This window comes from Coccinella septempunctata, chromosome 1 (genome assembly GCF_907165205.1).
Source record: "Coccinella septempunctata chromosome 1, icCocSept1.1, whole genome shotgun sequence".
Taxonomy (NCBI): Eukaryota; Metazoa; Arthropoda; class Insecta; order Coleoptera; family Coccinellidae; genus Coccinella; species Coccinella septempunctata.
The window spans coordinates 60,628,818-60,655,727 of record NC_058189.1 but is presented as its reverse complement, the minus strand read 5'-3'; the positions used below and the strand labels follow the sequence as shown (position 1 = coordinate 60,655,727).

At 36.1% G+C, this 26,910-nt stretch overlaps 3 protein-coding genes across 3 annotated transcripts in view; 1 reads left to right on the top strand and 2 right to left on the bottom strand.

The window, feature by feature from the left end:
- Nucleotides 1–9,718, bottom strand: part of LOC123313321 (G-protein coupled receptor 52-like) — a 29,458-nt gene extending 19,740 nt beyond the window's left edge. The window contains exon 1 of the mRNA XM_044898171.1: nucleotides 9,422–9,718. The gene's annotated coding sequence lies outside the window, so the exon portion shown is untranslated. The remainder of the gene's footprint in view (nucleotides 1–9,421) is intronic.
- A 10,441-nt stretch (nucleotides 9,719–20,159) lies between these two features.
- LOC123322812 lies at nucleotides 20,160–22,635 on the bottom strand. The gene is made up of 6 exons (XM_044910831.1): nucleotides 22,429–22,635; nucleotides 21,979–22,374; nucleotides 21,437–21,853; nucleotides 20,987–21,347; nucleotides 20,772–20,844; nucleotides 20,160–20,716 (listed from the first exon to the last, which is right to left on the bottom strand). Exons 1-6 carry the CDS (start codon nucleotides 22,532–22,534, stop codon nucleotides 20,321–20,323), a joined length of 1,749 nt encoding a protein of 582 aa, XP_044766766.1. The 5' UTR covers nucleotides 22,535–22,635; the 3' UTR covers nucleotides 20,160–20,320.
- A 293-nt stretch (nucleotides 22,636–22,928) lies between these two features.
- Nucleotides 22,929–26,602, top strand: LOC123322814 (cytosolic non-specific dipeptidase). The gene is made up of 7 exons (XM_044910838.1): nucleotides 22,929–23,123; nucleotides 24,684–25,036; nucleotides 25,123–25,450; nucleotides 25,536–25,751; nucleotides 25,816–26,017; nucleotides 26,114–26,365; nucleotides 26,440–26,602. The coding sequence occupies exons 1-7, from the start codon at nucleotides 23,089–23,091 to the stop codon at nucleotides 26,488–26,490; spliced, it is 1,437 nt and encodes a 478-aa protein (XP_044766773.1). The 5' UTR covers nucleotides 22,929–23,088; the 3' UTR covers nucleotides 26,491–26,602.
- The last annotated feature ends 308 nt before the right edge of the window (nucleotides 26,603–26,910 follow it).

The following is a 26,910-nucleotide window of genomic DNA, read 5'->3' as shown; positions in this document are numbered from 1 at the left end:
AATCTTCGCAGAGCTAAAAGTGATACATATTCTGAAGAAGCAGCTCTTCTGGTAGTAAATATCGAAATTTCATCGACTTCGGTGCAATCGTTTGGTCTTGACGCATTTTTAAGTGACGCCATCTTTTTCGTAATTTTTCCAAGGTCAAATTCCGACACGTGTATCGCTGAGAAAAATCATCGCAGAGCTAAAAGTAATACATATTCTGAACAAGCAGCTCTTCTAGTAATAAATATCAAAATTTCATCGACTTCGATGCAACCGTTTGATCTTGACGAATCTGTAAGTGACCTCATACACTGCGCAAAAAAATTAACGCACATTCTGAAAATCTCAATTTTAATGAAAGTTAACTCTACATTGACTTTATAACTTATTTTTTATGTTCTCTCGGGAAGGTTTTGAACGAAACAAGACACATATTAAATGGAAGAAAAATTCAGGATTTCACCGAATCTTATGTGAAAGAAGAGACATGAACAATTTTCAAAATACTGAAATGCTGATAAGTGATTTAATACTTGGTATTTCCACCCCTTGCGTTAATTACAGCTCGGCAACGACGGTTCATACTCAAAATGAGTGATCTTAAAATGTTCTGATCTAATCCTCCCCTCCGAGTTGGATTCCTAAGTCTGAACTTCTCAGCCTTCTATTGAGGTTGTCCCAAACCTGCTCAATCGGATTGAGATCTGGACTTCTTGCTGGCCATTCCATTCTAGAGACTTCAACCTCTTCAAGGTACCCCTGAACGATAAGCGCACGATGGAGTCTGGCATTATCGTCCATAAAAATGAAATTTTCACCAATGTATGGGTCAAATGGCATTACATGCTCTTCAAGAATGTTCCTTATATACTTATCAGCATTCATAGCTCCATTATCAACTACTACTAGGTCTGTGCGAGCAGTCAAAGATATTCCACCCCATACCATAATCGATCCTCCCCCGAAACCAGTAGTATTCAGGAAATTGCACTGAGCATATCTTTCATGTGGACGTCTGTATACAAAGGAACGTCGATCACAATGGTAGAGGCAGAATCTAGACTCATCGGTGAAGAGAACTCTTTCCCGATCGGCCTCTTCCCAATGGATATGCTCTCTTGCAAAATCCAAACGCGCCCTTCGATGGGCTGGGGTAAGAGCTGGGCCTCTTGCCGCGACACGAGGCCTTAAATCATATTCTCTGAGGCGATTTCTTATTGTCTGAGTGCTAATTTGCACCTCATGAGTTTGCTCAAGCTTAATTTGAAGGAGGCGAGCGGTTGCAAACCGTTGTCTCAACGAAGAAACTCTCAAGTAACGTTCTTGAATGGCAGTTGTTACCCGTGGTCTACCCTGTCCTGGTCTTCGGACATTCATACCTGTCTCCCTGAATCGCTACAACATTCTGGACACACTTGTATGGGAAACTCCAAACCTTTCTTCAATTCTTGTGTATGTCCACCCTTCTTCTCGCAAAACTACCGCTTGGGCACATTCCTCTTGGGTCAAATTGCGTGTTTCGCGTTTCATAGCGATCGAGTGTAGAAAATCAAACGAAAGAAAAACTATTGACCACTAGAATTGATCGAGAACAACTGATTTTAGAATAGAGCCAATACATTCAAAATCTGATAATATCATCTTTTTTTTATTCCTGCTGGGAAAAAACATCTGTATTGAAGAAAACCGTTGAAAGTGTATAACATATGCATGCATAATTCTGATAAAAATAATTATCATTGAGAACACCTTCAGTTGTAGAACAAATTTGAGATTTCCATAATGTGCGTTAATTTTTTTGCGCAGTGTATATTTCACGCGTTCTTCCAGAAAAAATTAATTCGTTAGCAATCAATATTTCGACGTATGCTTTAATATTCCGCGACGTTCTACAGTCAGATATCACCTTACGAATTTCCAATCAAAGTTTACATTCGCATTCGAGGGTGAAAGCGAAATCAACCTCTTCACTCTACGATCCTCGATGTCAACGATTCTTGAATAATGAACGCTCCTTGGAAACAACTTCTTGAATTGATAAATTAAAGGCGAATGTCTGTTTCTTGCGAGCTCTCGAGAACTTTTATCAATTTCTTGTGGCGTGCATTTCGTTTTTGTCTTCGAGTGGCGTATTTTAAATTGATATTCTTAAATGAACACAGCGGATGTTCAGTCTTCCATTAGAAAGAATCTTTCATTTTGTTAATGGCCAGAGAATGATTGGAATTTGCAACTTCTTTATAGTGAATTAGATAAGTAGCAATTTCTAAATAAGAATATGATGAAAATTTTTTCAATATCATTCCACATTCAACTAACTTAGTATATTGCATATTATCGGGAAACTTGAGTTTTTTGTGACAGAGGAAAAATGACACGAAACGAAAAAACCTTGAAAAAAAGAGTAAAAAACTTGATCTAATGTCAGTCTTATGAATACGAAAACTGACATGCCTCTATTGCCTATACATGAAAAGTTATTGATGTTACGACAAACTAATATGTGAAAAAATATACGAGGATGTATTGATATCTAGTTAGCCTAGACCAGTTCCACGCATAAAAAAAATATTGCGTTACCATAGCAACGAACATTAACTCATTAGAAGTGTCAGTGTGAAGTTTGAGGTCAAAAAAATAAACCAGAGTTACGCAATAAATTGAAAGAAAGATGTCCACCAAAATTGTGAAAATCGAAAAATTGAAGTATCGAGCCATCATCAAGTACCTGTATTTAAAAGGGTTAGGAGGTAAGCAGATTTAAGAAGATATGCTTAATACCCTTGGTGATCAATGTCCTTTGTATGCGACCGTGAAAAATTGGACTGCAAGCTTCAAAAGAGGTCAATTTTCCATTGAAGATGATGACCGATCGGAAAGGCAAGTTTCTGTGTCAGTCCCCGAAAATATCGATGCAGTCCATGACATGATTTTATCAAACCGTCGAATTGGGCTAAAACGGATATCTGAAGCACTGAATATTTCCCACGAAGGCGTTCATCATATAGTTCACGTCAATTTAGATATGAAAAAAATTGCTGCAAAATGGATTCCCAAATGTTTGAATGTGGACCAAAAGCGTGCAAGGGTAGAAGCATCTCGTTCGATCTGTGCTCGATTTGAAAACGACGTAGACTTCTTAAACCGAATTGTTACTATGGATGAAACTTGGGTACATTTATACGGTCCAGAAACAAAGCAACAATCGATGGAATGGCGACACTCTGGTTCTCCAAGACCTAAGGAGTTTCGTGTCCAAAAATCTACTGGAAAAGTTCTTACTTCAGTTTTTTGGGACTGCCATGGAGTAATCATGATTGAATTTTTGGATAAGGGTAGAACAATAACCGGAGATTACTATTCGACATTACTGACCATTCCACGAGAAAAAATTAAAGAGAAAAGATGCGGAAAAAAGATGCGGAAAGCTATCCAAAGGTGTTTTGTTTTTGCAGGACAACGCCCCTGCACACAAATCTCATGTTGTCATACAAAAAATTCGTGATTTATGGTTTGAATTACTAGCCCCCTTAATCACCAGATTTGGCTCCATCCGACTATCATCTTTTTTCTCAACTGAAAAAAAATTTGAGAGGTCGTAAATTTTCTTCCAACGAGGAGGTAATAAAAGCTGTGGAGGTCTGGTTTGCAGAGCAAGAAGAAACATTTTGTTTGAAAGGTTGACGTTGCAGTTTCGCTATAATAAATGTATCCAATTAAGAGGAGAATATGTTGAGTAATAAAATATTTTGACATTGAAATTTTGCTTGGTTCTATAGTATGCTAAGAATTTTTCAATATATCCTCGTATTCAATAAATGCTGGTCCCCTGAATAAAAAATAATACATGAATAATGTAATATCGTTTAATGCTTATAGTTATAAAGACCGTTATAAAAAATATTTTATGTACGACTTATTGCACTTTACGGCGAGAAGCAGTACGTTTTCATTTCTCAAAATTTTCATGTGACCAGCTGGCTCTCTAGACATGAATTACATGGAGCATGTCTAGGCAGATATGCCTAGGCAACTGTCCTCCCTAGAACAACCTATTAACAATCTGGATCCACTTTCTAACGCTTTGTTCGATCCTTGGACCAATTCGTCCCAAAATTTCATAAATTGTCTCATCGCTCATCGAAAGTATGTCTAGGAGAGTAGAATGCTTGAGACGATCAAAGTCTGCAATTATAGATCTTGGACAACCTGCTGTTCTCTGTTATATTTTGGAGGAGCTTAACTTCTTGAAAAGAGCGTGATTCTCCGCATATCATCCCTCAAACCCATCTCCGATCCAAGAGCGTAAATGCATAAATGGCGGGATTATCAGGAAAATTGAGTTTACCGAAGTTGTTCCTATACACTCTGAGCTATAAAAGTTGGGACTCTGCGTAATGTACAAGGATACGAAAACTCCTAAAAACATGAATTTATATCGAGTTTTTTTTGCTACGTTTATGCTAAGGTGGTGGTCGGAAAAGAATATTGAATTATGTTATCCAGGAGGATAAAATTTAGGTTCAACCTTCTAGCATGTTCGTTGCAAAATGGCGAAGGCGCAAATATTATTTATGGCAAAGGTAAATATACTGGGTGTAAACGTCGGTTGAAGTATTTTCTAATACTAACTAATACTTCGATTAACGGTCTAAATGAATAGTTGCTAAAGAAAATTGGTGATTCCTTGTCAAGAAATAGTTTTTGGGTCCTTCAACTATACAGGTTGAGTCTTTGACTTGTACAAATATTTTAACAGATTCTTGAGGTCAAAAGAAACACTTTTTTCCTGAACTATTTTTTCCGATTCGGCCCTGATGAAAGATGTAGCCATTTTAAGTTTCATAATGAGCTGGGCCACCCCTAGAAATACAAAATTACTTTCAGAGTAGCTAGCTAAATCTATGACACTATACGAGTACATCTGTGGATCTTTTAAAGAGAGTTGCATTCGCTCAAAGTACAGAATTTTCCGAATTTCACAGATATTTTTCATTTTTGAACATCAAATTACTCGAAACGAGAAAATATGAAGAATACTTTTATTTTACAAAATGTTCAAATATTCATTCGATAGCGACCAACTTAGGTTCAAGAGTTGGGTTCCTTAAATATTTGGTATTTTTATGGTACGTAATGGTCATGAGTAAACTGAAAGACGTAAGTGATATCTTGTGTTCGAAAAAGATTAATCAAATAAATGAAAAACTATATTCCGAAATTCATTGTATTCGATAAAACCATTTGTGAGATAGAACTAAACATAAAATTTTTTTATGGTTTTCATGGGCCTGTAGCATAGGAAAAAATGGTAAGGGAAAAAGGTGTTTCTTTGGACCTTAAGAATCTACTGTTGAAATATTTGTGAGAGTCAAAGACTCACCCTGTGTTTTTTTTCAGCAGCCCCTGCTTGAATACAGGCTCCCTGAGTATAGCACCTGAAAAGCAATTTTTAATTTTTTTCCTAGGCACATGAAAACTGAGGGAAATAAAATTGAGCAGACATTCTAAGGGAGCGAGAGGGTAATAAAAAAAGACAGAATTCCATCAAATTACCGAACTTCTGAACGATTGTTTCGGGCTCAATTTGATTCAAAAAAAAGTAAAGAAAAACGAAAAATTATACAGGGTGTTTCCAAATTAGACGTGAACCTTGGAGTAGGTGTTAGTATCACTCATTTGCTGTCGCTTGAGCCATACTTATTGATAACCAAAAATCAACAGTTTCCGAGATATTTGAGGTCTTGTGTTTTTCAAAAAATTTCTCACCTTACTTAATTTTTCGTCAATTGTCAATGATTGGATTATTTTCACCAGAAAAAGATATGATACGTATAAAAAAAACAAAACTATCCTGTATTAGATGTTGAAAAATAATTACTATGATTTAAAATTTGGTATATGAAGAAAAAAAATATAAATTTCTAATATCAATTTGCCTGCAACTTTCGAAATCAACAATTCATGTATACAAAAATTATTTTAAAAACTAGCCAAATTCCTTCTTCACTCCCTAAAAAAGTTTTCGTTAGAATGCAGTCACTATTTTCGTTTCAGCAGATTTTTTTATAAACCAACTTTTAAATCATACTCTTTTTCAACATCTAATACTGGATAGTTTTGCTTTTTTCATACGTATCATATCTTTTTCTGATGAAAATAATCCAAAATTATAATCAAACTTGGTCAACGTGGAAAAAATTGACGAAAAATGAAGTAAGGTGAGGAATTTTTTGAAAAACACAAGAGCTCAAATATCTCGGATACTGTTGATTTTTGGTTATCAATAAATATGGCCCAAACGACAGTAAATGAGTGATACTTACACCTCCTCCAAGGTTCACGTCTAATTTGGAAACACCCTGTATATTACCTATAGATTTTTCAAATCGAAATATATTCTAGTAGTATTTGTCCTCAGAAGGTGGCGAATTTAGAGAAAATTAATGCGCTGAAAGGGTTGAACAAGTTCGTAGCGTTTTATCTTCGAAAAGCCCTAAAATCTCAGCTTACACCAAGGAGGTCAATATGAAAATGAATCGGAGCTTAATATCAAAAACCAACCGGTTTGGAAATCTCTGCCCTTTCTACCGCTTCTACCAAGCGGATTCACGTTTTGAACGCGGAAAATGGAAAATATAAAACCCAATTTTCCGGTTCGCTGATTCGATTCATCGCCAAAATTCGGAGCCTTCTGAAGTTTGCCCGAATAATGCCCAGTCACTGAATTAGTTGAAAGGATTATGCACCCATGCCAGTTGTAGACTGATCAATGGCGGAAATATAACCTAATTATCCTGCGGAAGTAATTAATCTGCGGTTGGTTTCGTTATAATAATCCACCCTAACGTGATGATGAGTCTGTTTTTCTTTGGTTTGTTATTTCCGATAATAAACCAACCGAACTTGGTAGCTGATCCCAATGTTAAGGATGGGAGAAAAAATTGTTAGATAATCGTAAAAATGTTTACTACCCGGCAAATATATCAAGTAATTTACTACCCCCAACCTGATAAAGGGTCAATGAGGTCCACCCTGGTCGTAACATACGAATTTTATGTTTATATCAGAAGCGAATCTTTTACTTCTCAGTCAATACTTTGGGACAACAATAATATGCCGTTGAAAGGTTATCTAAACCGTGAAATTTTTTCGTGACATGTTATCCGCCAATTTCACACAATCTTAACTGTCATCTTCCGCTGAGACATACAGGGTGGCCAAAATTCGCTGCCTACTGAGGGGATCTCGAGAACTATATGAGATAGAAGAAAACGGATGACACATTTCAAAGCTCTTTTTCAGAGAAACAAAGAATGGTGAAAACCATAGGCTCCTACTTATCTTCATTTTTGAGTTATTGGCAAAAAGTGAGATTTTGACGATTTCGAAAAGTCATTAGTTTCCAAAGAAAATTTTTCGTAGATACAAGGTTATGAAAAATTTGTCAGGTCGATAATTGAATAAATATATTTCAGGAATTGTTGGGAATAAACAATTTTTTGCACCAGGATCAGAATCATCTACAAAGTGTTCAGTGAAGACGCGAAAAAATGCAGGAGAACACCTGTGATATATATAGGGTGTCAAAAATTTTGAACTAAACTTTCTCGTTGATAAAATTGAAAGGACTTGGGATAATTCAAAATTATGTAAAATATGTTCGTCTTTCAAGAGTAAAACTTTAGCAAGGGCACCAAATTGGGTACAGGGTGGCCAAAATTTTGTCTACTGAGGGGATCTTTAGAATTATAAGAGCAAGAAGAAAACGGATGACACATTTCCTAGCTCTTTTTCAGAGAAACAAAGAATGGTGAAAACCGTAGCCTCATACGATTCTTCGTTTTTGAGTTATAAGCAAAAAATGAGATTTTGACGATTTCGAAAAGCTCTCATAACTTTTTTGTCTTTGAAGTTACAGATTTGAAACTTGAACCTTCTTAGGCACTTTTATACGTGGAATCTACTGACAAAAGATTTTTTTCCAATTCAAAAATAACGAATTCAATAAAAATCTGCATTTAAAAAAAGGAATATTCGCCTAATGATTCGAAATGAAAAAATATTTTGAGCTCGTCAGTGGATTCAACGTCAAAAAGTGCCTGTAGAAGGTTCAAGTTTCAGATCTGTAACTTCAAAGACAAAAAAATTACCAGAATTTTTCGATTTCCTCAAAATCTCATTTTTGCTAATAACTCAAAAACGAAGAACCGTAGAAGACTACGGTTTTCACCTATCTTTGTTTCTGTGAAAAAGAGCTTAGAAATGTGTCATCAGTTTTCTTCTGGCTCTGCTTATAGTTCTCGAGGTTCCCTCAATAGACAAGGAATTTTGCCCACCCTGTACATTCTTCAAATGTAATCTTTTTAAAATGAAGTACCACAGGGTGGGCCATCAAAAACCTAAACAGTAGCTTTTTGTAGAACGGCACAACTTCTAAGATCAAATTCAAAACCATACCGCTTCAACCCTTAATGTTACAACCCCAACCCCCATATTTTGAAAAGTTATTGGTCGAGAACCTTTTTTTTATTTTATTTCCAAGAGACTCTTGTGTTTCTTCTGATAACCACAAATTAAATAGAAGACAAAGATTATGTTGGGATGTCATTTTCCGTGTGCTTTCCAATGACACCACACATGTTTCCATTTGAAAATCGTTGAATGGGCTTCAGCTACGAGGTAGAAGAGAAACACTCGATTTCATTGTTAGAAAATGAGAATAATTGAAAATCAATTGTCGGGTTTCAGCGTTTTATGTTATTAGTTGAAGAAATATTAATTTAATTCCAGACTTATGCCCTTTTCTGTAAATAATTTCAAAAGTTTCACTTTCAGTGGTTTTCGAGTAATGAAGTTTTCAACTTTCCTTTTGCTATTAAGGATCGAAATTCAAATGTAGGTCAGAGGTTTCAATCCCTGCGGATATAAGAGCTTTTTCCTAACTTATTCTTTTCTGATTCAGATTTGTAATCCTTTGCTGTATTCGGGGAAAACCAGAAAAATATTTACCTTTTGTGTTCCATTACTAATTAGATTAATATTCAAGATTTTTCGATTGTCAGAAATTCCAGAATATGAGTAAGGAACTATTATAAATTATAAGGATTAAAATGTGGAATTATTTCCAAAAAATTCATCCACATCGACTGAGCAAAATGAATTCTCACAAAAATTTGCATTTCTTAGGAACCTATAGATCTTCTCAGTAGGCATTTGGGTTAAATTGTAAACTTAATTCATTCTTAACTGATATATTCAATACATCTGACTGAATGAATATCAATTGTTGGTTTGTTGGGATCACTTTTTCAATGCCATACCTAATTGTCCATAAATATCATCGATATCAATAAAAGTCTAATTATTCGTTACATATTCGAACCGTAATTTTCGTAATTAAGATGAAAAAGTGGCCCCAATATTTACTTACATTGTTCAATTGTCAGCTCATCACTTTCCATTCAAGATTATCGATGTCTAGAGCGCCAAAACACTTTCACCTCTGCCAAAACGAAGCGATGGCTAGCGAGGAAGTCTTGCAGGCACAACAAGTCAGTTCTTGTCCTTTCTGAGGGCATAAATAACCCTATCAACCCCTGATTAATTGATGACCATTGATTTGGCAGCCTTCGGCAGGTTCGCGTGTTTTCTGCGAGCGCTTTTGGGGGCGTCTGTCTAACATCTCGTTGTGGCCGAGAACTGAGCCGCGGCACAGACCGGAGCTGTGCTGAGCATGCTGAAGGCCCAGAGAGGAGTCGATAGCGCGCGCGAGCTGTGGCATGCGCAAGCGTGGCTACGGAGAAATGACATGGAACAGAGGTGGTTTTGGCAAGTATTTCTTTTTGAAATGCCCGATCAGGTCGATACGTAGGCGATCGTACCTTTGCATCCGACGCTCGGCGTCGATCTGCGTCTGTTTCACGGTGGAGATGAGATACGGGGGTGGCGTGATAAGGGATAAGATCCTGGACGTCCTGGCCGGATGTGATTTGCTGGAATCTTCGCACTACCTTCTTTAAGCGTCTGCGGAGTTTATATGTTCAATATATGGCTAAAAGAGAGGATTATCTTTGGCTGAACTTTGATAAACAACCCGTGATTCACTTGTACCAAAAATTAAATTATCTTAAGTGTTTCTTATCCCCTAACTTACCTAAATCTCCGACTTAGGAGCATCAAATTTCTCTTGACTGACCTCTAAAAATTGGGACACTAGGGATTTGATTGTAGATCAAGACTGATCTGAAAATCTCTGATGTCTGCAGATCAAAGTGGTCATTGAAATTACCATGATCGGCAGGTCGCGGTGTAAAAAAAAATCTCATACTCTTTCACATAATATTCGACAAGCATTAGAAGCATTCTATCGATTTATGTTTTTGGAAATTCAGTGGGAGCTCCAAAAAATTCCTCGATCAGTTTAACCTCTTCTAGATGACTCAAAATTTTTCTGTCTTTTCTTCCAAATTTCAGAAAACTTGAATGTCGATATGTAATGAGTTTGCTGTTGAAAGGCTTGTAGATGTAGATGTAGAGTAAAGGAGCTATTGTTTATGGCAGCTGATCTTCTCTTTATTCTATGCAGTATCGCAGAAGTAGGTAATTGTTGATGATGTCCTCATTACAAATCTATTTAGATAACGGTATGCATGTCTTTTTTGAGCTAGACAATATACGTCACCATATATCTCCCCTAAACAGTCTTTCTCCTAGAAGTGGGAGTTAATGTGTGGCACTGGTATCCCTCTTTTCCAGACTCAAATCCCATCGAACTTGTGTGGCATATGATGGAGAGGAGACTGTCCATTTTGTACTTTGTCATAAAGAATCCAGTCAGGGTTGGAAACATGTGCAACAAATAGATATGGATCACCTAATTTTGTCGATATCTTATTAGAAGTAAACTCAGCTATGAGGTTGCTGAACGCTTTACTATTTTTCTTGGGAATGTCATTGTTTCATTCTTGGTGTAAAATTAACACAATGGCAATAAATCCAGTCCGAGTGTTAAACTTCTAATTTAACGGAGGATATCTGAATAAATACGATTGCTATTGTACTTAATTAGTAGCAACCACGTCAAATGTTCAAAACATTCATAAAACTTCCTAGTTTCGAAGGAATAGTAATTTTTTATTGCTTGTTTATGACCGCAACTAATGAATCAAAAACGATCCCCATTACTTTCAACTCGGTTGGAAAAGTATAAAAATGTTCGTGTTACCTTGAGTTTTGAAATATAGGTAGCGTATTTCGAACGATATATTCGCGTGCTTAATGTAAATGAAGGTGATCCTAAATTCAAATCCGAAATCACCTCTCATTTTGACGTTTTTCTTAGAACATGAACCTGAAGCGCAGTTCTTAATTTCCCATCATTATTTATTCACTGCTTTCAGTCGATGACAAATATTTCATTGAATATTTTACGATATCGATTTTCATTTGAATATGGGATAGGAGACTAGCAAAGTGGTTGGATTCAAAACTTTGAAGAACTTTGTGTTACCGCTCATTAGTTTCCAAGGAAAATTTTTCGTATAGATACAAGGTTATGAAAAATTTGTCAGGTCGATAACTGAATAAATATATTTCAGGAATTGTTGGGAATAAACAATTTTTTGCACCAGGAGCAGAATCATCTACAAAGTGTTCAGTGAAGACGCGAAAAAATGCAGGAGAACACCTGGGATATATAGAGGGTGTCAAAAATTTTGAACTAAACTTTCTCGTTGATAAAATTGAAAGGACATGGGATAATCCAAAATTATGTGAAATATGTTCGTCTTTCAAGAGTGAAACTTTAGCAAGGGCACCAAATTTTGTCTACTGAGGGGATCTCTAGAATTATACGAGCAAGAAGAAAACGGATGACACATTTCCGAGCTCTTTTTCAGAGAACCAAAGGATGGTGAAAACCGTAGCCTCATACGATTCTTTGCTTTTTGATGCTTTCGAAAAGTTCTCATAACTTTTTTGTCTTTGAAGTTACAGATCTGAAACTTGAACCTTCTACAGGCGCTTTTTACGTAAAATCCGCTGACGAGCTCAAAATATTTTCAATTTCGAATCATTAGGCGTTCAAAAAACGGTTTTGTAGGAATTTTCTAAGATTAGATGAATTCAACACACACCCAACTCCTATTTTCAGGGTAGAATTTATCTAATCTCAGAAAATTGTTTCAAAACCGTAGTAAGCTTTTTATTGCTATATCAAATTTTGGCGATTTCTTCATGCATGAGAATGTGTTAATTTTTTTAACCGGAAACGGTGCCTCGTACAGCAAAAAGTCAAGGGAACGAATTTGCTCCAAATTAAATAAGGATTTGAATAGTAATTTTTATTGTTGGAAAAACCAGTGGCGTATCATTTTTTATCTGAAAATATTCAGTCTCGCTGCAGTACGGACGCCACTGGTGGAATAAAAAAGAAATGATATTATGCAGAAAGTGCTCCTTGACGCTCAAAATCTATGTCTCAAATTTCATAAAAATATTTCAAGCAGTGTGAAACTTATTAATAAAAAACTTTTTTTTTCTATAATTTTAACACCCCGTATCTCGGAGAGGAAACATTTCTCGACATATGTTTATATGACAAACTAGGGCTTATTTGTGATGTAGAATACGTGATTGAAATTTCTTGGTAACGATCTGGACCACCCTGTATATTGATACAATTGCCATAAAATCAGTTCTGCTTTATTGGGGTAGAAGAAATGAGTTGTCAAGCTTGTCTTCCTTCTGGAATATCCTTCCAGTTTCTCGCTTTTGTGCGGAATCCGCTGGAACTCCTACCCTGCACCCTTGCCGATCTGCCCCAAATCCCGAATGGGGTCAATGGCAACTGAATGCACCAAAACGGGGAAAGAGAGAGGGCAAGATCGGGCGACACCGGCTGAGCTGCCGGACCCAAGGTCATGTGCGAAGTTTGCCTGGAATCAGGACGCCCAGGCCTGGATGCGGTGTACGCTGCTGCTCTGCCTTCCCTTTTATTCCCCTGTACACGAACTGCTCTGAATGAATCTGCCCCAATTCGTGGGAAGGGACGGAAGTTTATCATACAGCCCGCAGTAATAAATTAACTAAGGCTTGGAGGTTTTGGCGGGGTCTGATAAATATGGAGAGATGTCTTATCGATTGGATGAAACCAAAAACTTTATTGGCGGTACATTATTTCGTCTTCTGTCACCTGAGAAGTATTGCGGCTTGATGAAATGCTCAAACATTGGGGTAGTTGATTTTTATGGAATGATATCCTGTAGTTGAGGTACCAATATGTACCTAACAGTGTCACAAGAAAATCCAGTTCTAATTCATTATTTTGCATATTTCTGCTGGTCAGAAGAAGGATGGAATAATCAATAAAGAATGATAAAAGAAACTATCTATAGAACTAAAACCATTTTATAAGGACACTCATCATTTTCATTCATTGCTGTATCCCGTTACCGGGTATAAATCTACAAAAAGACATAAAAAAAGAACAGACTTATAATTTCTTAGGGCTAATTGCGACTGTGTGCCCTCCTGTGACTGAAGAGACCCAACCGTGACCTACAGATCCTTCCACACTCCGGGCATGGATAGTCACCAATCAGATCTGCCCGCCGCTGTATTCTTCTCGAGTCTCCATCATAACTGTGCACCATAGACCTCCACTGTGACCTGTCTAACGCTAGTTGTTCCCAGTTATGATTGGCATTTATTGATTTTAGGGATTGATGTAGTGTATCCTTAAACCGCTTATACTGGCCTCCTGGTTTCCGGGCTCCCTCTGTCAATTCGCCATACAGAGCTATTTTGGGGAGTCTTGTGTCTTGCATCCTCAGAATGTGGCCGCTCCATCTGAGTCGGGCCCTCGTTACTTGAGTCTCAATTGTTGTACAACTCGCGCGTTGCAAGTCTTCTTCATTCGAAACTTTGTGCAACCATCTGATGTGCGTTATCTGTCTTAGATGACGTTGTTGCGTTTGTTCAAGCTGTTTAATATGTCGCCTGTAGGGCGTCCAGATTTCGCTTCCGTAAAGAAGCGTTGGGAGGACGACTGCTTTGTAAACAGCTGTCTTGGTCTTCAGATTGAGGTCGTGATTTTGAAACATTTTGACCTTTAGCTTCCAGAATGCCCGTGATGCCGAATTGATACGGCTGTGTATTTCCGTGTCTAGGTTAGCCCTAATATTTATGAAGCTTCCCAAGTATTTGAACTGCTCGACCTGTTCTAGGGTTTCATTCTCCAGGCTGATATGTGTTTGAAGGCTTTCTGGGGGACTTACCAGGGTTTTGGTTTTGTCGATATTGAGTCTAAGGCCTAAAGCTTCGTATATATGTTTATATGTGTCCAGCATTATCTGTAGATCCTCTGGACTGCTAACGATAAGTGCGCAGTCGTCTGCACATTGAAGTTCCGTGATAAACTTTGAACGGGTTTCTGCTCTGAGGCGCTTCAGTTTAAATAGGCCTCCATCAAATCTGAATCTTATTTCAACACCTCTTACAGGCATACTCATGTCAGCAATTATCGAGACAGCTATGGCGAAAATATTGAACAGTAAAGGCCTTGTTTTATTCCAGAGTTGGTTAAGAAATGGTCGGTTGTAGGGCCATTATGCTGTATTCTAGCGGTGTTGTTGGCTTTTACACACTGCTAAGAATTTTTCGGATACTCCAAGGCGGGCCATGATTTTCCATAGCGCTCTCCGATTCACCGAGTCGAAGGCTGTATAGATCCTTGATTGTTGTTCACGGTCCTTCTCTTGCAGCTGTCGCAGTGTGAAAATTAAGTCCACCGTACCTCGATTTGGTCGAAAGCCGCACTGGGATTCAGGTAAAATCTTTTCTAAGAGTGGAATCAGACGATTAGCCATAATCTTCGAGAGAATTTTGCCGGCTACGCTGAGCAACGATATGCCCCTGTAATTGTTGCAATTTGACGTATCGCCTTTTTTCTTATAGAGGTTGATAACTAAAGCGTCTCTGAAGTCTTGTGGCACATCTCCTTGTTCCAAGAATAAAAAATCTATGATATTTCGAAACACAATAACCCTTAAAATGAAAATGTGATCAGATAATGAGAATTTGCACGAGATCTCTAATGTTGGGGTAAACGTTCTGGAGATTGCGGAGAAAGTTTTACTTTATTTGGTGAGAAGCTTATTGCTTTCAGTCATGGAATAGCTATAAAAATAGCAAATGCCTTCGAACACGTAATGGTATCAACAACCTTGACGTATATTCAATACAGCTCTGCCATTTAAATATGTAATATAGTTTTTGATGATCTGACTGACTGAAAATAATGAATCGAAATCAAAAAATGATTCCTAATTTTGTTACATTTTAATTCTTCTTATATCTTCAGGATATTGGTTTATTCATGTAACTACCTCTCCGTCTCCAACTCCATCTCGAAAGGTGACTTGAAAACGCATAATTTCAAGGTCTTCTTGTAATAGATAGGACACTCTGCTTGTAAAAATGAAATTGTACAGAGAAATTATTTGTGAGTGTCTATATGATCATAATTGTCATTTGATGTTGTCAATAAATTAATTATTTACGAATATGGACGGTAGAGACCCTCCATACTTACGAAGTAAGTCCATATTTTCGAAGTAAGTTAGATTTTACGATTTAATTAAGATATCAAGAATGCAAAGTATGGCAGCTCCTCCAGAGCTGAGGGAATTGGCGACTACGGCGACGTAGCCGAGGCCAGCAAACTTTCATGAAGCATGAAAAATATAATATGCACCTTGGCAAGAAAATAAACTGCTCCACATGAGTTAGGGATATTGACTTAAATTGCAAAAAAATATAGTTTAAATAAGATTTTTGTGATGAAAATTCATATCATTTCAAGTTACAAATTAATTTTAGCCTGTAGGTCTGCAGCGTATACAGGGTGGTTAAGAAAAATCGAGTAAAATAACGAAATTTTATTCCTAGAGAATTCAAGCATTTTAAGACTATCAATACAATGTATGACCTCCACGGGCATCAATATCAGTTTGACATCTTCTCTGCATACTCAACACGAGGTTGTTGAACATTTCTTGAGGAATTTGGTTCCATAAACGGGGCAGAAGCTCTCTCAAATCATTTAAGGATTCTGGGGTAGGTTGATGATTATCTAATCTTCTTTGAAGCATATTCCATGCATGTTCTATGCAATTCAAATCTGGTGAGTGCGGAGGTATTGGTGAATGTGGAATACCAAGCTCCTCGCGCGCATTCTCAACTATGGCTGCACGGTGCGGTCTAGCGTTATCGTCTAGAAATTGAAAAGTTTCACCAATAGTAGCGTGAAAATTTGGCGGTGTAAGGCGGTCATATTCCCAGGACAAATGTGTAGATCTGCGTGCGCGTTGAAACATATCCCGGCCCATACCATAACACTACCCCCTCGGAATAATGGACTTCTTGGACATAGCGACGATTACGGGATATGCGTGGGATTGTCCATACCCTTATTCTTCGAGAATCTGAAAATCGTCCATATCTGGATTCATCAGTGAAAAGGACACTACGCCATTGATCGTTCCAATTGATTTGTTGTCTTGCTTATTCCAGTCTTTGACGCTTATGGTCACGTGTTAATGGAACTCCTCTTAATGGACGTCTAGAACCTAGATTCACTCTTTCAAACGTCGTCTGATGGTTTCGATGGAAACTTGGACCCCATCTGCATTTTGAAGAGTATTCCGTAGCATTCTACACTTATATGTAGGGTTTCTTCTCGCCGAAACGGTGATGAAACGATCCTGAGCAGGTGTTGTTTTTCGTCGCCCACCAAGCCTTAGTCTTTCCAACACGGAACCTGTCTCCCTCTGAACCTATTCCAAAGTCGAGATATCATACTTTGGCTGACTTTTGGAGTCTTTCCGCTACAACAACCTGAGTTAGGCCATCCTGTAGCATTCCGATAGCCCTATTAGCCTCAGCGTTTGTTAATTTACGTCTTGGCATTTTCAGAAAATTCGTTTCAAATTGAAGCCGTTGATAAACTGACTTCATTTCAAAATAAGAACATTCATGAAGCATATGCAAAGAACCAAACTTCAGAAAAAAAGCGACCAGATTGACGAAATGTTTCATACTGATTTTTATTGGATCGATTCAAGTTGTTATTGAGTTTTAAATGATTTTACAGCGATTTTCTCGAAGATTACATACTTTTAAAAATGATTGAATACGATATCCCTAACTCTTGTGGGGCAGATTATTTATTATCTCGCCATCAGAGTTCTCTTGCCTGGGCTTTCAATTTGCAGGTTCGATTATAATAGACATTTTTTCTTCCTTATTGATAAATGTTTAATTATAACTATTGCAATCTGTCGAGTGCTTCACTCATGGCTTGGAAATGAGAAGTGCCGGGAAGCAAAACGAATCGTGAGAACTATGCCTTTCAGCTCTGCGATCTTGATGGATAAATTACGAGCCCCACATTCGTGAAATTACATTCATCTGGCATTCTCCGGATGTGGAGCCATATATTTCGCATCACGAAGTATGACGTGCTATACCCATATTGTACCAGTGCTTCGAAGGTCGGGCATTTTATTTCCTTAGGCCATGAACTTCGAAATATTCATGAGCGTGCAGGGTGCAGGCGAAGGTTAAGACACTTAAATTCTTATATTTTCGGTGGATATGGGATTTTCCTCGACAAGCCAGTAATAACGATAATTTTCCACGAGTATAGCGTTTTACAACATAAGTACAGGGAGTGCTGTTTTCTATTATTATTATTCATTATTCTTGTGATTAATGAACCATTATTTACGTATTTTCTATCAAACAATGTAAAGGTGTGATTCCTTGTCAAGAAATATTGTGGAAATGTCGTCAATTCGGATTTGGACCAACTGGTGTACCCAGAGACAACTCTCTCTCTGGGTGGGTCTCTGGAGTGTACCTAAAAATATGTGATTAGGTTGTAATAATAAAAGATATTGTGTGAAATATCTTTGGTTGTATTAGAGGTGTAATGTGAATTAGGAAAAAATAAATATGGCTACCTTGAGAAAGGAGTTGAATGTCGAATTTCAAAATCTAAGAGGTATAGATTTTAAGAAAATACAATTTTTTATGGAAATCGTTAGAAAATTTTAAATTTTTCTCCATTATCTCGTAAAGGGTGCTACATACTAAGATATAAAGTGATCTGAAGAAACTCATCATAATTTGAGCCAGCCATTCCATTTTTGAGGTCCAGGGTGTTACATTTAAAAAAGTGTAACTTTCGACTACATCTCTGTTTTCGAACACCCTGTATAAATGAAAATAATTTTAAATTGTGCCTCTGAACACCCTACACACACCACATTGCAAAATATCTTTGTTTACTCTCCCAAAATGAGCGCCTAGCTCGTCTGGGCCACCCGGTATACAGGGTAGTCCAGATCGTAACCAAGAAATTTTAACCACGTATTCTACATCAAAAATAAGCCCTAGTTTGTCATATAAATATATGTCGAGAAATGTTTTCTCTCGGGGTGTTAAAATTATAGAAAAAAAAATGTTTTTTATTAATAACTTTCACACTGCTTGAAATATTTTTATGAAATTTGAGACATAGATTTGAGCGTCAAGGAGCACTTTTTGCATAATATAATTTCATTTCTATTCTACCAGTGGCGTCCGTACTGCAGCGAGACTGAATATTTTCAGATAAAAAAATGATACGCCACTGGTTTTTCCGACAATAAAAATTACTATTTAAATCCTTATTTAACTTGAAGCAAATTCGGTCTTCCCTTTTTGCTGTACGAGGCACCGTTTCCGGTTAAAAAAATAAAACACATTCTCAGGCATGAAGAAATCGCCAAAAGTTTGATATGGTAGGTACATAATAATAATGAGACTATTTTTGTACAGCAAAAAGTCAAGAGACCGAATTCGTTCCAAATTAAATAAGGATTCAAATAGTAATTTTTATTTTCGGAAAAACCAGTGGCGTATCATTTTTTTATTCGAAAATATTCAGTCTCGCTGCAGTACGGACGCCACTGGTAGAAAAGAAAAGAAATGATATTATGCAAAAAGTGCTCCTTGACGCTCAAAACCTATGTCTCAAATTTCATAAAAATATTTCAAGCAGTGTGAAAGTTATTAATAAAAAACATTTTTTTTTTCTATAATTTTAACACCCCGTATCTCGGAGAGGAAACATTTCTCGACATATGTTTATATGACAAACTAGGGCTTATTTTTGATGTAGAATACGCGGTTAAAATTTCTTGGTTACGATCTGGACCACCCTGTATAGTAGGTATTGACGGAAAGTAAATCCTTCACTCTAAGTATTAGAAATATCTCTCTAATCTTTGTTTCTTCGGTTAAAAACAAAAGAATCCCTGAAGATACAGCTGCATGGCGAAGGCTTGCCAAAACGTTAGACAGTTATTCAAGCCAAAAGGTTCAAAATGTAGGCGTGTATCTACCGTCCAAATGATTCACGAGAGGGCCCGAATACAGCCTACGCCTTTGTTTCATGTTGGAGGGTAGTTCAACGTAATTTCGATGCGGTTACAATTTGATTATATAATGTGAGAACAGGAACAGGAGTTCCAATCATCTACAATGACGTCAATTTCACCTATTTCATCTACATAATGGCCAGAAAGTGGCAATTCACGTGTGGAAAATCAGAAGTTCAGGATCGATAAATAGTTTCACAATTAGTATTCAATCCCCGAAGGCCTACGTAGTACGTGGCAAGTAATATGTGCAGATAAATTACTTAACACTCATGAATATTTCGTTTGCTCTAATGAACACAAGTACCACTTATGTGAATTTATCGCCATTAAAAATAATTAATCTCGTCGATTATTTGACTCTGAAGGAACATTGGTATCAGTTCCGTTCATTTATCCCTTATTATTTGAGGTATCCTGATATAAAATAACTCTATAACTTGCACAATAATTGAGCTTATTGTTGTAATTTTACTGTAAAATCTTGAAGAACCACTATTTATATCTGTTCAAATGAATCAAATCCCAACTGTGAATCATGTAGTAGATAAAAAGAAGTGCATTGAAACACATGTATTCACATGTATTTCTTCCACAATATCACAATATGCTATGCAAACGGATTTTTATCATTTGAAGGAAAATCGACACAAGTGTCACTTATGCAAAGAGTTCTGAGACTACTTTGAAAAAAGAACCATGTTTATTGGATAAAAAAAAAACAATACAAATATCAAAATATAACAATCTGACTTCGGAGAACATATTAATGCAGATCATCGTAATAAATATCATCACTAACAGTGTACAATATTCCAACATCATGGAAAAACTGTAACGTCATTTTATTTCTGGTTCACAACATTTTGTTTTCCCAGAATACAAGCATTATCCTGGGATGCACTCTCACTTCTGGAAACTTTTTCAAGTAGTCTCTTAGTAACAAAGTTCATCAGTGATGTCACTGCCGAATTGAGTCGATTCTTGTTTTTTCCAAAAACAAATAACTTCGATATTTCTTCATGTAATTCGTTCAGACTTGTACATAGGCTTATTTCATCTCGAGTTCTGTAATATTGAGCCCAAAACATACGATTATCCATGAATTTTGTTTGAAACTGATAAGAGAATTCAATAGTCTCTTTTAATGTCCAAACTTCCAGAAATTCATCCAGGCTATCATCAAAATCCTCTGCGTCCTCTATTTGTTGTAAGAACTTCAAGTGTTCGAAGGCTTCAGACTGTGCAAAAATATTCAATTAATAGAAATATCAGTAAAAACAATGAGCAACTCACTTGTCGGCTGCTTGATTTTATTTTTTGGATAATATCTCTCCAAGACTTTTCCACATGCCATGGACAGAAAAATCTGAAAGAAATAAAGAGCTGTCTCAAGTACAGAAATTGTTTGAGATAAAATTTAAAAAACACTCATATGAAACCCAAAAAGTTTGTTTTCAATTGATCTTAAAACTGTGATTGACCTATTAAGAACAAAATTTTCAATTTACCTGGAATATGGTGTACCCATTACCTCCAACCAAGAAGAATAGAATATACTGTCTATGTCTGACATGAAAGTAGTAGTTTCCAGGCTTTTTCCAATCTTTGCTCTGATACATGTATAAAATATAGATATTGTTTCATCATCTATTCTATTCGAAATTAAAAATGCACATGGGAATCCTTTTTGTTCATCATCCACAACAAGTATTGAGATCAATTCCATCTGATCATTATTCAGAAAGTGTGTTCTGTCAATACATACACATTTGGAAGCGTATTTCAATAGAATTTCCAATTGACACTGATTCATAATGATTATAACAAAATCATCATCACGGAGATTTATGTACAAGTTGCAGAAGGAACCTAGAAGAAATCAAAGAAACGCTGAACAGAACCTAATTTAATTTGTGATAATGAAACAAAAACTTTCATTAGGTTCTATATCAACATACCTTTGAGCTTATAGTATATAACACTACCTCTTAGATTCATTTCTTTCACCCACTCTTCAATACTTAATCCATCTACTGGAACCTTGAGTTCATTTTCGACTTGAAAACATTTTGCAATATTGTACAAATCTTTTCTGGAAATCAATTGGGCCCTTTCTAATTTTGTATCAGACTTGAGAGAATCTCTGACCTCATCCAAAATTATCCTATAAGGTACTCCAGCAGCAATCTTCACAGCTATAGATTCTTTTTGATCTTTACTCAGGTGTAAGTCCTGGAAGTCATTTTTATGACCGCAATGGGTTTTCACATATTTGACAAAATGTTTTCCATCATCATATACTACAACATCTATTTCAGCTGGGCAGATACCACCAATTTTCAAACTTTGTGTTTTTATTCTTCTCACTCCCTTGCCTATAATAATAAACAAAGTATGAAGACGTAGAGTACTACAGCTAATGAGGCATTTCAAAAATGTAAAACTATCCTTGGCCTCATAACTGAAGTGATTGTTTTCTATTGATTTAAAATATTCTCACCTTTTGGCTGATAGTAGCCTGACCTATTACAGAAGAATTTAAATTTTTTGAATCCATTTCTAGGGTCATTATGACTACATGTTTTTCTAAAGAATGCACTTGTCTGCTTTTCCATTTCTTTTTTCCACTTCTCAAATTCTATCTTATCTTTGAAAACATGAACTTCTGATTCAATGCCAATGTGATGATTTTCTTCATAATGTTTGATAATATTGCATCTTTCGCAATTGGTATATTTGCAAAAAACACAGACATGTTGAAAATTTGAAATTGGATTTACAACTTTGTGTATACGTCTTTTGTGCTGTCTCAGACTATTTTTATAAGTGAAGGTTTTATTACATTTATCACATTTAAATTTTTTATTGTGATCATGAAGGAGTTCATCTTCTCTGTCTGAAAGATAAACTTGAATTGATAAAATTAGAGTTCATCATATTTCAGTATTACCTGGGTGAAAATTTTGAACATGACGCTTAAAACTACTCTTTCTTGTGAAAGTACTTAAACATAAAGAACATTTGTGTGCAAAGGAAGGAGTTTTCTCAGGCTGCATAATACTTTTATTGCAACAAATTCATTAAATGATTATTATCAGAGGTTGTCTCTGTTTCTGTTATAATAAAAAATCTTTGTTATTATTTACATTTTGATTTTTTTGTATTCATCTGTCATAAACATAAACAGAAAACACAGAACATTAGGAATTAACATAAGCTGACATCATAGACTTATTTATAAGTCTATGGCTGACATCAAAGAGTTCCTCTTTGCTAACATATGTGAAAAGGATTGCTCGTTATTTATTTTGGATGCGATGTATTTCTCAATTTCAAATGATAAAGGTTCCTTTGATCTTTGTCCTAATCGAAGAATTCGAAGATTGTTTCAAATGGAAGTAGTTCGGTTTCAGTGTAGTTCAGAAGTTCTCTTGGTGACGGCTACACTTGACATGACTAATAATAATCAAATAATAAAGATACATATTCATTAACTCAATAAAATAATAATTCCAGATAAATTTATATCAGAGTTTCAACTGGTATCTATTATCCTCCAAAATAGTCTCAGATATCCTGTTGAGATAAGAGGTTTATTGAGACTTCTGTGATGGAAATACCTCAAGATTTAGTTAAAGTATTCGAGTAAGTTTTTAAATGAAGATTTTCATTTTAATTTTTATGTATTTTTTATCTATGAACCGGATATTTCTTATATATAAACTTTAAATGAATCAATGTCGTATATACAAATGCGGCCAAACCAAGAAAATTGAGCTTAAAGGTTTTTCCATATTGAGCGGCTAAAGAACGTGATACGTTTCGGATATTTGGAAAAATTTAACTACCTTTTTGCTTGGTAGAAAGATTAACTAACATGTCAGGGATCGAATAAGGCAAAAATCTCAAAAACAGAATTTCTGTAGATACGGCGTCTGTTCTTAGAACGGCAGAATTAGCGAAAGGTAGAATCATTCTCACGATTCTCGTGTTCCCATTACACTATGATTAGTATTATAATGATGGTATTATCAGAGACAAAGAGTTTGTCTCTGGTATTATTGTTAAAACTTATCAAAAAAAAATTCGACCTCAAATTCAGCAAAAATTAATGTTCTTTTACAGTTCATATTCAAAAAAAAAAATGATAAAAAAAATTGTTGAAGACACCATTGCCTTTCTCAGATTTTCCATGTTGCTCAGTTGAATTATGTATTTTATAATAATGAAGTTTATTAGTACACATACTAAGGAAATAATTACATATTACATAATGATTTTTATTCAGCAGTAATTAATTGCAATCAACATTAACATTAAGTATTTATCACATAAATTGATGAATAAGAGTGGTATTTCATATCAAAGACTTTTCTAGAGGAGATTATGCTGCAAACAATGTGCATAACAATGAAACACCTTATCTGAGATAACTTGAATAGGCTCTATAGAATTTCACAAAGATTAGATTTCAAGGTATTATGCAGTACTATTCTATTCTATATAGATTTCATGATGAAATAGGGTCAAAAAACACATGCAAACCAACTGGGGCTTCGAATAAAAATGGTTCTAGAGGAATATGGGTTGTTGAGAAGACTTTTTAGCCTTGAAATTTGAACAATTCAGATTTCCAAAAATGTTTGAGTTTGGATCTGAATGTTTTCACTGGTTCCTCTAGAGCCAGTTGTGAATTCAACAGCAGTCAAGAGGTGATCTAGATCTTTTAAGTTTGAATTTGGTTCATATGCAGTATGAAGGGTAGTCTAACCTCCATAATTTGCATGTGCACACGCATGCGCATTTTAAGATGTCCCGCAGAGACTTCTCTATGATGTCCCGCTTGTGACTGGTATACATATTTTAATTTTTTTTTATGTAAATATAGAATGAGCTCAATAGCTCCGAAATACAAGTTGAAATGAAAGAACAAAATTACAGGGTGGTGGAAATATATAGAAATTGAAACCTACTCACCAAAATGAGTGCAGACCATAGTGGTAATATTATATTTGCACCATGGTGTAGAAATTTTATTCCTCACAATCAATGATAATCAAATAGCTTTAGAAAACGAAAGCAAATAGTACCTACCTATACTTTTTCCCATGTAAATTCCTAACAGATTCAAATAAAAAAGTTCTAATTAACTTCTGGATAAATTCAAATTGTCTCGAACATTAAAACAAAAATTAATTATTTCAGCTTTATTAGTCATAATCACCTGACATGCATTGCAAGGCTGAGGGAAGCTGTTTCTATACCATCAGTGTCGGCATGGCCCGAAAAAAGGAAAGATGTCGACAGAATGGTCAAATGGACCAGAGATCGACTAATAGCACTGGGCGTCGAAGTTGAGCTGAGAGATGTTGGCGTGCAACAAATTCCTGGTCAAGGAGAAATACCTTTACCCAACGTTCTACTTGGAGTCTTAGGCAAAGACCCTCAAAAGAAAACAGTGCTCGTTTATGGGCATTTGGATGTCCAGCCTGCAGCAAAAGAGGATGGATGGCATACTGATCCCTTCACGTTGGTTGAGAAGGATGGAAAATTTTATGGTAACCTTTGATTTGTTTTTTATCAATTCTCTAGGTTATTCAATTTTTTGTTCATTGTTAAATGAGTACATGATTTTCTCTTTCAGGCAGAGGTTCGAGCGATGACAAGGGCCCCGTCATCTGCTGGATCAACGCGATTGAAGCGTTCCAAAAGAACAATGTCGAAATTCCAGTAAATATCAAATTCGTTTTTGAAGGAATGGAAGAAATGGGCAGCGAAGGTTTGGAACCCTTGCTACTTTCCGAAAAAGACAAATTCTTGAAAGACGTCGATTATGTCTGCATTTCCGACAATTATTGGTTGGGTACCGACAAACCGTGCATCACCTATGGTTTGAGGGGATTGTGTTATTTCTATCTGGAAATTGAAGGTGCCGAAAAGGATTTACATAGTGGTATTTTTGGTGGTACTGTGTAAGTTGATTTCAGACCCAGCATAGTGTCCTTCATTTAATTTTTAGTTCCTATTTTACTAATAAATTTCAATCTTTTCTTACAGTGCAGAAGCAATGACTGATCTAGTTTATCTCCTGAATACTCTTGTTGATGAAACGGGAAAAATTTTGATCCCAGGCCTATACGATGATGTCGCTGAGATTCAAGAGGAAGAAACTGCTGCCTATGATAAAATTGCCTTCGACTTGAAATGCTATAAAGACAACATTGGATGTCAGGCCCTCTTGCATGAGGATAAGTCAAAACTATTGATGCACAGGTGGGTTTAGTGCATGTATGTTAATTTCAAGAATATTTCACTTTTGTCATTATATTTAACTTAGATGGCGATTCCCATCATTGTCAATCCACGGTGTCGAAGGAGCCTTTTCTGAACCAGGGCAAAAAACTGTCATCCCAGCTAAGGTAACTGGAAAGTTTTCGATCAGAATCGTGCCAAATCAAACTCCTGAGAAAGTCGAAAAATGTGTCATCAATCATATAGAGAATAAGTGGAAACAAAGGAACAGCCCTAATAAGATGAAGGTAAACTTGAAGTACTCAACCAAACATTTTTCAGGACTTCCATTTACAAATGGAAAAAACACTTAAAAACTTGGTTAATTGGAAACCCGATTTTAGATTACTTTGAATGGGGGAGGTTCTCCATGGAGTGAAGACTTCAAACACCCTCATTATCAAGCTGGGGTTAAGGCCACCCAGTATGTTTATAACGTTGAACCGGATCTCATCAGGGAAGGAGGTTCAATCCCAATCACCCTCACATTCCAGGAAGCTACTGGAAAAAACGTTTTGCTCTTACCTGTAGGAGCTGGAGATGATGGTGCTCATAGCCAAAACGAAAAAATTGATCGCAGGAATTATATTGAAGGGGTAAGTTTGGTTTTTGAATTTAATCTTCTGAATTTTTTGCAGCATTTGTCAAAATGGTGTTTGGTTTGTTTCAGTCAAAACTGTTGGCAGCCTATTTGTACGAAGTGGGACATATTGGACAATAATTTGAAGTCACGTGTTTCATGTTTCATATTCGTATTTGAAATTTTAATGTTTAGTCTTACTTTCAAGTTTATATCAATATTGAGTTTGGAGAGAATAAAGTAGTTTTCTAAGTATTTTCATTTCATTTTAGACCCACCCCACTAAAAATAATCTTGGAACACACTTCTGATATGATCAGTGGGGCCAAAAAAAAATAAAAAGGATACTCTAGGCAGACCACAATTATTTTTCAAGACAAAAGTCTCAATTTTTCTGGAAATTGAAAATGCAGCATTGTTGTTTCTCCTTCTGTTGTGAATATTTTCACGAAAATTCCTAGTATTTTCCGGAAAATCGCAAAATTAAAAGGAAGTCAGCCCACCACTTTCATTTTTTCACTGAACACACAAAAAATTGTGCTACACATTAACCCATTACAA